General features: G+C 54.9%; 1 protein-coding gene across 1 annotated transcript; it reads left to right on the top strand.

Annotated features, from left to right (window-relative positions):
* The first annotated feature begins 649 nt into the window (after nucleotides 1-649).
* Prrt4 (proline rich transmembrane protein 4) lies at nucleotides 650-8893 on the top strand. Its single transcript, XM_051175797.1, has 4 exons — nucleotides 650-1314; nucleotides 1422-1526; nucleotides 1844-1969; nucleotides 7046-8893. Exons 1-4 carry the CDS (start codon nucleotides 675-677, stop codon nucleotides 8869-8871), a joined length of 2697 nt encoding a protein of 898 aa, XP_051031754.1. The 5' UTR covers nucleotides 650-674; the 3' UTR covers nucleotides 8872-8893.
* The last annotated feature ends 1637 nt before the right edge of the window (nucleotides 8894-10530 follow it).

Genomic DNA, 10530 nt, shown 5'->3' with positions numbered 1-10530 from the left:
CCCCAGGCCAAGCACCCAGAAAGAGGGGAAAGGCTCCGGAGAGCCTGGGCCAGGTCAGGGACCTTGCTTGTGTAGCACAGCCTGGGTAGCCTTCCAGCTCAGATCACCCAGGCTTGTGTTCTACTCTTCCTAAGGGCCTCGTGCTCCAGTGGATTCCCTCGCCCGGGGCTGGAGGTGGGGGATTCAACCCGGAGGGTTTGCTTTTTTGCCGCTGTATTGCTTGGAACACAGTGGGCCTCTGTGGATATTTGAGGAAGGAAGCTGCTGGAGGGGGTGGGGGGTGGGGGGACCTGCATCTGGGAGGCCAAGTCGATTCTCTCTGCTCTGGTTAAGGATGAGGGTGTTACTTGTAGTCAGACCTCAGTTCCCCTTGTGGGAGGGTTGGGTGCGCGTGTGGGGGGTGTGGATGCAGGAAAGAGCGAGCCTGCAGGTAGCAGAAGCGGCTGGCAAGAAGAGCTGTCATGACTCTCTCGGGCAGAACATTTTGCCCCTTGCTCCTACACCTGCTTCTCTGGGACTAGCGCTTCTGCCCAGGGTATCTGACCCTGGGAAAGAGAAGAGGGTGGTAGAAGCCCGGACTCACAGGACTACTCCTCCCTCTAGGGCCCTTGAGCTCATCAGGTGCGGAAGAAGTGGACCTCCGGCCCAGCCAGGCTGCTGAGCCAGGTGGGGCCATGGCAGGCCTAGGCTGCCTGGAGCTGGGACTGTTCTGCTGGGTTCTGCTTGCTGTCCCTGTGGGTCCCCAGCCTGCTTCCTCTGCGCCAGGTGCCCCTATCACCACTCTGACCCCACCACCTCAGAGCGAGGCCTCTATGCTGTCTCTCAACCTGGGACTAAACTTCAAATTCCATCTTCGGGGACCTGCTGCTGTCTGGGGGAGCCCTGTCACAGAGACCCACCCTCTCTCTCCTGGGCTAGGCCAGGAGTCCGGCAAAGAGGTGGAAAGGGATCTCAGGGCTGATCCTCTTTGGGAACTGCTGGTGGGTTCCCCTGGGAACTACATCTCAGAATGGGGCTCTGCTGATGGCAGCTCTACGCCCTGGGCCTCCTCCCTGCCTCCTGAGTCCACACCCCCCCTCTCAGGGCCCGCTGCTCCGTCTCAGCCTAGGGTGGGCACTGTGACCTGGGCCACTGCTCTGACAGCCACAGCGCCTCCAACCAGTGCTCCCAGGCTTCATCAGAGTGAGCTGGAGCTGAAATTTGGTGTGGCATTGAGAGCGGGGGCAGCTCCCACCCTTGGTCATCGCGCGCTGCCCCTGCTGCCCAGCCTGCGGGCCAGCCTGGCAGAGATCGCTGGGCGCCTGGGACCCTTTGGTAAGTAGCCATCCTATTTGAGGAGAATCCCTACTGGACACCAGTTGATAAACATCCACTGTCCATTAGTAGAGAGGAGGCAGCTTCAGCCCAGGCTCCTTTTGCAGGGTTCTTTGGAACTACTCTGTCCCCACTCCGGAACTTCTCAGGCCAGAGCTCCCCAGGCACAACCGCACATCCAAGCTCTGCTTTGGGAGTGTCAGATTCTCCAGGTGAGAATTTTGCTACTGTTATGAATTGTGATGTAAATATCTGTGTTTTTCGATGGTCTTGGGCGATCCTTGCGGAAGGGTCCATCAAAAACCCAAAGGAGTCGAGACCCACAGGTTGAGAGCCACTACTCTCGGACAAGGGCTGGTGCTCCCAGGGGAAGCAGTCTCTTTGCTATATTGACTCTGATTTGGTGACTGTAGTTTAATTCATGGTGCACATGTGGCTACAGTTTGTGGGGCAGTGACCTCCTCGGGACAAGCTTCGGGGAGGATAGGATGGTAGGATGGCATTTGAGCCACATATGTTCCTATCACAGGGCTCTTTGGAACCATTCCGTCCCTACCTCCACCTCTCCTGGAGAGAAAGTTCTCAAGCTCAAGCCTGTTGGACTCCGTGGCTTCCCCAAGCTCTGCCTCAATCAAGACAACACCAACACAACATGGTAAGCATACATGTGATTTGAAATAGACGCGCTATATGACTTGGGATCTTTCTATGTCATTGTCTTCATAGCCCTATCACCTTTCACGTCACCATCACTTAGGAGAAATTATACTTTAATGATCTAACAAGTATTGCCCGGGAAAGCGCCACATGGCGCTAGGTAAGGGTTCTCTGAGATATTTGCTACCATAAGCAGAGTAGGATAGAAAGAGCTAAGAGCTAGGCCAGGGCCAACTTGTGAAAGAGGTTACTTCATGATTTCTACAGCGTTTCCACTCACCCCACCCGAGTCGCTTGGACCTCCTTCCTACCCACATTCCACCCAGCCTTGGGGTTTTCTCCTCTGCTGTTTGATCTGCCATGACATGCTGTCAGACCTGGGCAAGGCTGAGCCCATCACAGAGAAAGCATTAAAGAGGAGAACATGAACAGACAGACAGATGCCATCTTTGTTCAGGGAGCCTTTCAGAACATGCACCTCAACAGGTGGATGGTGCAGAGGGAACAATTGACCTCTTTGACCTCTTCTCGCTTATGTGGGGTCTGACAATGATGCACTTTTTTCTTTTCAGAAACCCTAATGTCTTAAGATTGTGTAAGCGCTTGCTGGACCCCAAGAAACTCACTGAACAGTAGCTTCTTAACCTTGCTTCGCTTCTTACTTGCACTGCACCCCGAATGCACATCCAGACTCAGCCTTGTAGACACCCTTGCCTCGGCCCCACCCGGTGATGCGATAATAGAGTTCCTAGGGCAGAGGGCACAGGTGCCCCAAGAGAGGTTTTGCTAAATGAAGCCATATTCACCATGCGGAGGGACTCCCAGCCCAACTTTGCTCTACTAAAGACTTCCTGTGTCTGTGAAGCATCTAAGCCACCCTGTACTAAGCTCAGCCATGGACACTCTGGCTTTTTCCAGCCTCAGGCCTGACAGGGCACTGTATTTTATGGCTTTCTTCGGGCATCATCATAGTGGCCCCTCTGTGGTATATAAGGAATGGCCACTGCCCTGTCCAGTCAGTGCGCAGCAGTGACAGGATCTGCTGTGGGTGGGGGGCAGTTCTGTGCCTCAGGGGATAGATGCTGGCTGGCATTCTGTCAGCCTGGGTGACAGTGCTGGCCAGGCAGGTTTAATGAGTCTGGACAGTATCAGAGGCAGCCCAGCCTCACAACCCCCTCTCCACCCCCACCCCCCCCCCCGCCTCACTGGTGGTTGCAGGAACCCAGACTCTTCTTGCTGTTTCTCTTACATAAATCCAGAAGCCTGGGACAATCCTGGAGAGAGAGAGGGAGAGAGAGATGGAGAGGGAGAGGGAGGTGGAGAGAGAGAGGGAGAGGGAGGTGGGGAGAGAGAGAGAGATCACGTTTGTAACAAATACATTTTTTTGGTTTGTTTGTTTTAAGATAGGGTCTCATGTAGCCCAGGCAGGCCTCAAGCTGGCTTCATAGCTGAAACTTCCTCCTGCCTCTACCTCATAAGTGCTGGTGTTTCAGGTGTGTCCTACCATACCAAGCATCCTAGGATCTTTCTAACTGAGTGTCATTTACATTGTGCCACAACATAGCTTGTGTTCAACCCACTTACACATCGACAGTTCTTGGGTATGGGTTCTACCATACCCAAGGATTTCAAGCCCATTGGTAAGTCCTCAATGCTCTCTCTCTGTTCCCTGACCGACCATACTGGCAGGCCTGGGCTATGAATGGCCAATACCTTGGCCATCTAGTTGTTAAATATTTCCAGTGCCACTGTTACATGCTGGAGTTGGGGGTAGGGAGAAGGATGTAGCCAAACCATTAAGTGGGCTGCAGCTTCCAGCATTCCGCGTTGATTCCTTGGCCCTTTGATCTTGGCGGCTGGTGGATAATCAGACCTGGCTTTTCCTGGACCTAGCTTATCCTTTCCCACCCCCCTCCCGCCAGCCCTGTCTCACCAATTACTCATGTTGACATCCCATCTTTTCTTTTCTCTCACCCCTGAGGTCAAGGGGTCAGGAGAACAGGGTAGAACTTCCCTGAAGTGGTGGCCTGCTCAGGATTCATCTCCTGGGCAGATGGGGAATATGGGACCGCTGTCTTTTAGGGGAAACTCTAGGTGGTTTACTTCTGAAGAAGTTACACATGGAGAGATGAGATGCGGCCTTCACAGGCAGCAGCTAGGCACTCTCTCCTCCCTGCCTCCATCCACGCTTGGCCCAGTGGGGCAAACTCTGGTCCTCAGGAACACTGTTCCGGGCTGAGAAGTCCGTCTCTGAGACTTGAGGTGTCCCTTACGCTTTGCTCACTTTTGGGCTGGATTTTAGAAATGTTGATATTTGCTCTATCAGCCATTGTACTTGGGGACAGAGATGAGAAGTAGGGTTTCTTATGGCCCATAAGTGAGGAGTGAATGTGGTCTCTGGGAGCACTTGTCTGTGTGGCCAAATGAAACCAAGGTGATCCAGTAACTTTGTAGCAGTAGGTTAGAGCAGGGCTTCAAAAGGGCTTGGAAAAGGAGGACAAGGGTATATTAGTTTGACACAAGGCTGGTGCCTCTCCTGACCAGCAGACTACCTGTTTCCAATTGAATAGGTGTTGGGGAGAGTTTAGGTCCATGACCTAGTGTCCTTCAGACAACTCAAACTGAGGTAGAAGGTTGATGTTCATCACTGGACTTCTTGTCTTTCTAAACAAGTTTAGGGTGTGCTAAGGGCTTTCCACACAGATCATAGCCTTAAGTAGGTAAACCAAGAACTAACCTATGGAGCTGGAGACACAACTTGGTGGTAGAAAAAACATACTGCTCTCGTAAAGGACCTAGGTTGGTTCCCAGCACCTACACTGGATAGCTTACAACTGTCCATCACTCTAGCTCTAACATCCTCTTCTTGCTTTTTTGGGCATCTGTACTCACCTATAAATACTCATCCCAAACACACACAATTACACATAAAATAGATCTCTAGAAAAGAACTAATTTGAAGCCAGAACTGGTGATTGATCAGCGGTGAGCATTAACTAGTCATGAAACTGGCCAGAATTATACATTGAATGATCTTTTTTTCCATATCAGGCACATAAAATCTCATTCATCTTCACAACTATTCTGTGTAATAGGTGTTCTTACCCAGTTCGGATTTGAGGCATGGAATGGAATGGGGACCAGAGTGCATGCTTCCTCTTGTAGCTGGCAGGGAGCTGTGTGTGTGTGTTTAATTTTCTGCTTGCTACTTCCATGCCTTTCCTAGTTGTCCAATTCTTCTTCCCTTCTCTCTCTCTCTCTGTCTCTCTCTGTCTCTCTCTCTCCTCTCTCTCTCTCTCTCTCTCTCTCTCTCTCTCTCTCTCTCGCTGCCCGAGACTACTCCTTTTTCTTCTGTTAGGTGTTTGAAGTTCCCAGCAAGAGGGAGAACTGCCTGGGGTGTTTCCTCTCTCATCCAGCTGGGGCCTGGCTGGGACAAGAGCATAGCCATCAGAAGTCCCTTACTCGCCAGCACACACCTGTCTCCTGTCCCCCCCACCCCCTGGCTGGCTCTGTCCATCACTGTCACCTTTTCTCCCTCTGTTTTTGCCACAGCTTACTGCTGAATCTTCAGGGGGCAGAGGTAGATCGACTTCTAGCACCCCTCCCCTTCTGTTTGGCTATGGGATAATCTCTGAGTCTTACTTTTTTTTTGAGTCCCTCTTGCTCCAGATTCTGCTCTCCTGGAGCAGAACCAAGGGTCTCAATCCTTTCCACTCTTCACTGACTTCACTTCCCCCAAGGGATGGGGGAGTTGTTGGGGGCAGAGAATGAGGCTAGAGCCTGCGTTAGCAGACCCCCGGCACACTCGAGGGGGTTCACTTATTTAGATAGTATGCCACCCCACTATGACCTCCCTGATTGTTTCTTTTGGGAAGTTCAAGGCTGCCCTCTGAGACCCGGGGAGTCCATCCCAGTTCTATCTTGTATAAAATGGGAGTGGGGTAAAGAGACGCACATGGATGTCACTCTGTGGTAGCGCATGGGGTCAAGGGAGACAGTATTTAGTGTTAGCTTGGCATAATAGCTTATACTATAGCCCTAGCACCTAGGTAGTGGAGGCAAAATGTTGTGAGTTAAGAGGGCAGCCTGGTCTACAAATTGGGACACCATCTCATAAACATAACAAAACAAACAACAAGAAGTCCTAGACTAATGTTTTTGTAGCTGAGTCAGGATGGGTGGGGGTCCCTGCCATTCACTGGCTAAGCGTTGGGGTGTAGCCTGTAGGAAGGGCACTTAACAAGAAGTTGTGTTCTCCTTAGAGTACTAGGGAAGGGGAATCTCACTTCTTTTCCTGTTCTTCCTGTGCATGCATGTGTTCATGCATGTTCTCTGAATAGGGACAGGAGAGTGTTGAAAAGGGGCAGGGAAAGACTATTCTAGTCCTGGATGTGGTTAGGAGCCAGGTGTACGTGTGTGCGTGCGTGTGTGTGTGTGCGTGCGTGCGTGCGTGCGTGCGTGTGTGTGTGTTGGGGGAAGAGAAGCATATTGGGACTGTGGTATTGTGGGAAAGGGATGCAGATTGGTGCTCAGATCTGGGTCCTGGTAGTACGACTATCTGTGACCTTGGGGAGGTCCTTTTGCGGAATCTCAACTTCTTCTTTGGTAAATAAGAGGATTCATTTGTACAGTGAAAACTACCCAGTGCCTCCCACATGCCACGAATCATTTAAACGTGGAGATTCATATGTGTGCAAAGGAAACGAAAATTTTGTTCTCATAAAACTTGTTTTCTAGTGTGGGGATTGGTTTGGAGGGGGCAGCCACACCGTTCCTTCCAGTTACAAAGTTCAGGAACTCCTTAAGAAAACCCCTCCCCCAACCCAGTAAAATCAAGGAGCGATGAGGGGCGGGGGGGCGGGGGGATGAACCACTGTGGATAAATGGGAGGAGAGAGGTCTCTGAAAGCTTCAGCCTGGAGGGTGGGGCTCTGGAAGGAGAAGGGGAGAGATGAAAAACAGGCTCCTCGTAGATGCGCTCAGATTTCTTGCTGAGGGCTGGGAGTGTATGTGGCTGGGGCGGCGTTGGGGGGACTGACTGCTAATGGCTTCAGCCAAATGTTTTCTGTCCACAGAGCCCTCTGTCTCCACTTCTGGTCCATACGAACCCTTTCCTGCCAGTTTCGGGAATCCTTCAGTACAGCCTGAATGTGAGCCAGATTCTTGTAGTGAGTCAGAGTTGCCCGATGACCTGGGGCAGCCTCCTGCCTCCCCACTGCCTCTCTTCTTCTTGACCCTGGAGGCCGACTGGGCAGAGGCCAAGGCTCGCTGGGGCCTGGCCTGGGAAGCCCACGTCTATGGGGCAGGAGCCCTTTTTGGCCTGGTGGCCCTGCTGGCTCTGTTGGCTCTGGCCCTCTTGCCCTGGCGTTGCCCTCCGGGCGCCCCCTGCCTGGCGTTGCTGGATCTGCTGCTGCTCTCGGCGGGGACCACTCGGGCCTTCCCGCTCTTCTACGACGCCTACGGGCACGGCGACCGGCTGCCGACGCTCGCCTGGCTGCTGCTGCAGGACCTTCCGCAGCCCTGCCTAGCTGCAGGCCTGGGGCTGGCTTGCCTGCTGCTGTCCCGGCCGCGCTCACCGCGGTGCCCCGCCGGCTTGGCTGCACTGCTGCTCCTGGCGCTGGGGCTGGCGGCCGCGGCCACCCTGGGGAGCGCAGTGCACCGGCCCCTGCGGCCGCTGCGGCTCGCCTCCCGCGGCCTTCACGCCTTCCTCGCGGCCTTCCTGTCGGCGCTCCTGCTGGCGCTCTCTTGCTGGGGCGGCCCGCGGCGGCGAGCCGGAGCACCCCTGGGAGGATCTGGCTTCAAGGGCGCCACGCCTGTCCCGCAAGTGCGCAGCCCCTTCGCCCCGCGCGAGTCCTGGAGGCGCGCGGCGCGCACAGCCCCGGTGGCCGGCACCTTTGGGCTGCTGAGCGGAGCCCTGCAGGGCTATGAGGTGCTTCACGCCCTGGGCTACGGCGCTCAAGTCGGCTTGGAGGGGCCCTGGCCCTGGTGGGCCTTCCAGCTAGGGCTGCGCCTGGGCGAGGTGGGTGTCGCGCTCCCCTTGGCGCTGCTGGGTCTCTACCCCGCGCTCTGCAGCCCACGTGTGCCGAGGCGCTGCTGGGCCAAGCTCTTCCGATTGTCGCCGGGACATGCTGCCCCGCTGCTGCCAGGAGGCTGGGTCCCTGGAACCCGGGACAAGGAGCCCCTGGGTGGCGCGATTGCGCGTGGGGACGCGGAGCTGCTGCAGCTGTGTGCTCTAGCTGGCCCGGGCCCCGACCTCCTACTCCAGGGTGGCGGCTGCCGGGGCTTCGAAGGTGCTGGAGGCAAACCTACGCGATCCACAGCCTCCTCCCCTAGCAGTGATTGCACGGTGGACTTCCGCCCGCCTTCACCCATCAACCTGCGGCGCAGCATCGAGGAGGCCCTCTGCAGTGAGGCGCTGCTGGCTCCTGGCCTTTTCCAGGGCTCTGCCATTGGGGAAGTCCTTCCCGGGCTCGGCCTCTGCCGCACGGTCTCACTGGGGAACAAGGCAGGGGCGGGACCCAGTGAGAGATCGGACAAGGTCCCCGGATCCCCAGCGCCTCCCGAGCTCCCTTCTCCTGGGGCCTGGCCCGCAGGTAGCAGCGCCTCATCTGGCTCTCTGTGTGGACTCTCACGGGACAGCTCGTCCATGCTTCTGTGTTCCAGTCCCGACAGGCCCCCGCGCTGTCCGCTAGTCTGCGTCCTCAGTCCCCCGCGGCCCTCAGAAAGCAGCCCCAGCCTCCCGGCCTCAGGATCCTACCAGGCCCTATCCCCACCCTCCCGCGACTCCCCTGAACATTCTTCTGAGCTGCAGGCTGAGGAGGCATTGCTACAAGAGCAATTCCTGGATGCCTGCCGACAGATTGACGAGCTGAGCGTGGGCAGCGACACCATAGACCTGTGAAGAGGCGGCCATCTCACAGCCAAACCGTGTGTCCCTTTCTGGCTTCTCATCTGCCCAAGACCTGCACACTGTAATCATTCCCCAATTCTGCCTGGCTCAGATACCTCTTTTTGATTCCTCCTCATCCAGGGGCCCCTGGGTGGGTGGGTCAGCAACCAGGCGCTGTGGATTGGGAATCAGTGCCAACTTCTCTGGAGCCGTGGGTGCTGATGCCCCCAGCTGCAATTTTAGGCTGGCAGGGTCTCGCTTTCCTTGGCCTTCACCAGCAATAAGCTCCAAGGTGCTCCGCTCCTGACCACCCCACCCTTACCCTGGTGCTGAGTGAGACGGCTGACTCCAGAAGACCTAGGGCCCTGGCTGGGTTCCATTTCCTTCATGGAACCATTCCCTGAAGATGGCTCTGTGGCCCATCCAAGAGACCTTACAGCAGCTGGGTGGGAAATGGGCGTTTTCAAAGTCAACGTTCCAATAAAATATTTTCTGAGGACAATGTTCCGACCTTCTTGGAAAAGCTTAAAGGGGGATACAACTTGAGCAGCTCCACCAGAAGAGGCAGCCGAGTGGGTCTGCCTCAGGCTCCCGGGGACCTTCACACCAAAGTGAGGAGTTCTGAGAGCAGCCCTGGAAGCTGCCCATCTGACTGCCTGGCAAGTGTCTTTTCCTAGAGGGGACACAGTCCTGAGAGGTAGGGGGTAGGACACTTTAGCCCTTGGTGAAATGCCTTTGCTCTCAGAGCCTGGCATCAGGTCTTGGGAGACAGCTTCCTAGGAGCTGGTTAATAACGAAGATCTTTATGGAAAAATGGACACATGCTAAAGAGACCAGTGGCCTCGGGTCGGGCTATTTATCCAACAACCTGCCTGCCAACTTCCCATAAGAATTTACAAAGAGGAAACTGCCTCTTCTCATCAACAGGGCTCCTTCGAACTGGGCTCACAAGGACCCCAGCCCCCTTCCCCACAGAGCTCTCATCTCAGGCCCTTCATGGAGAAAGTCTGTCTCTACTGCCCACCTCCTGCTATAGCCCCAGCTTAGTTGTCAAAGTAGTGATCACAACAGAGACCCATGAGTACATCCAGCCACCAGAAGGGAGGATCCTCCCCTCCCCTGGAGTATTCAGCCTCCAGTTGTATATACTCTGCAGTTGTCATTTGGCTAAAATGTAATAATGGTCCACGGTGATACAAAAGCAGGGTCTTGGATCAGGTCTGAAAATGAAAAGCTGGAAGTGTTTGGCAGATGTTCTCTGCACATCACGGAGAGACCTGCAGAGGTAGACACATCAGGTTCAAAGAGGAAAAGGCTAGGAATCTTAGTGATCTACGCAAATGTACCCTTGTGTGTGTGTGTGTGTGTGTGCGCACACACACACACACACGCACGCACGCACGCGCACACACACACACACCCTAAACTTGGATCATCAGCTAATGGGGATTGGAGAAAGGAGGCAAGGAGCCAAAAGAGAAACAGGAAGAGAGGTAATGAGGGGCCGAGGCCTTTGTTCTCTGCAGATGAAGATTTGTGTTGATTGAGGAGTATATCAGGGCCTCAGGCCTCAGAGGGAGGGAGGAAGACAGGGGCTTCTGAGGGAGAATAGAGTCCTGGTGGAGAAGAGAAATGGGAGGCAGTGGTGCAGGTGAGGCTGAGGGATGGACC

The sequence above is a fragment of the Phodopus roborovskii genome, unplaced genomic scaffold (genome assembly GCF_943737965.1).
Source record: "Phodopus roborovskii unplaced genomic scaffold, PHOROB, whole genome shotgun sequence".
In the NCBI taxonomy this organism is placed as follows: Eukaryota; Metazoa; Chordata; class Mammalia; order Rodentia; family Cricetidae; genus Phodopus; species Phodopus roborovskii.
The sequence above is the reverse complement of the archived record's forward strand: the minus strand, read 5'-3'. Positions and strand labels throughout refer to the sequence as shown.

What these genes read in the sequence shown, in the direction of transcription:
- Prrt4 (XM_051175797.1), top strand. Translation starts at nt 675, where the DNA reads ATGGCAGGCCTAGGCTGCCTGGAGCTGGGACTGTTCTGCTGGGTTCTG. An exon ending in TGGGCGCCTGGGACCCTTTG is followed by an intron (nt 1,315 to 1,421) that starts GTAAGTAGCCAT and finishes CTCCTTTTGCAG; the next exon opens with GGTTCTTTGGAACTACTCTG. An exon ending in GACAACACCAACACAACATG is followed by an intron (nt 1,970 to 7,045) that starts GTAAGCATACAT and finishes TTCTGTCCACAG; the next exon opens with AGCCCTCTGTCTCCACTTCT.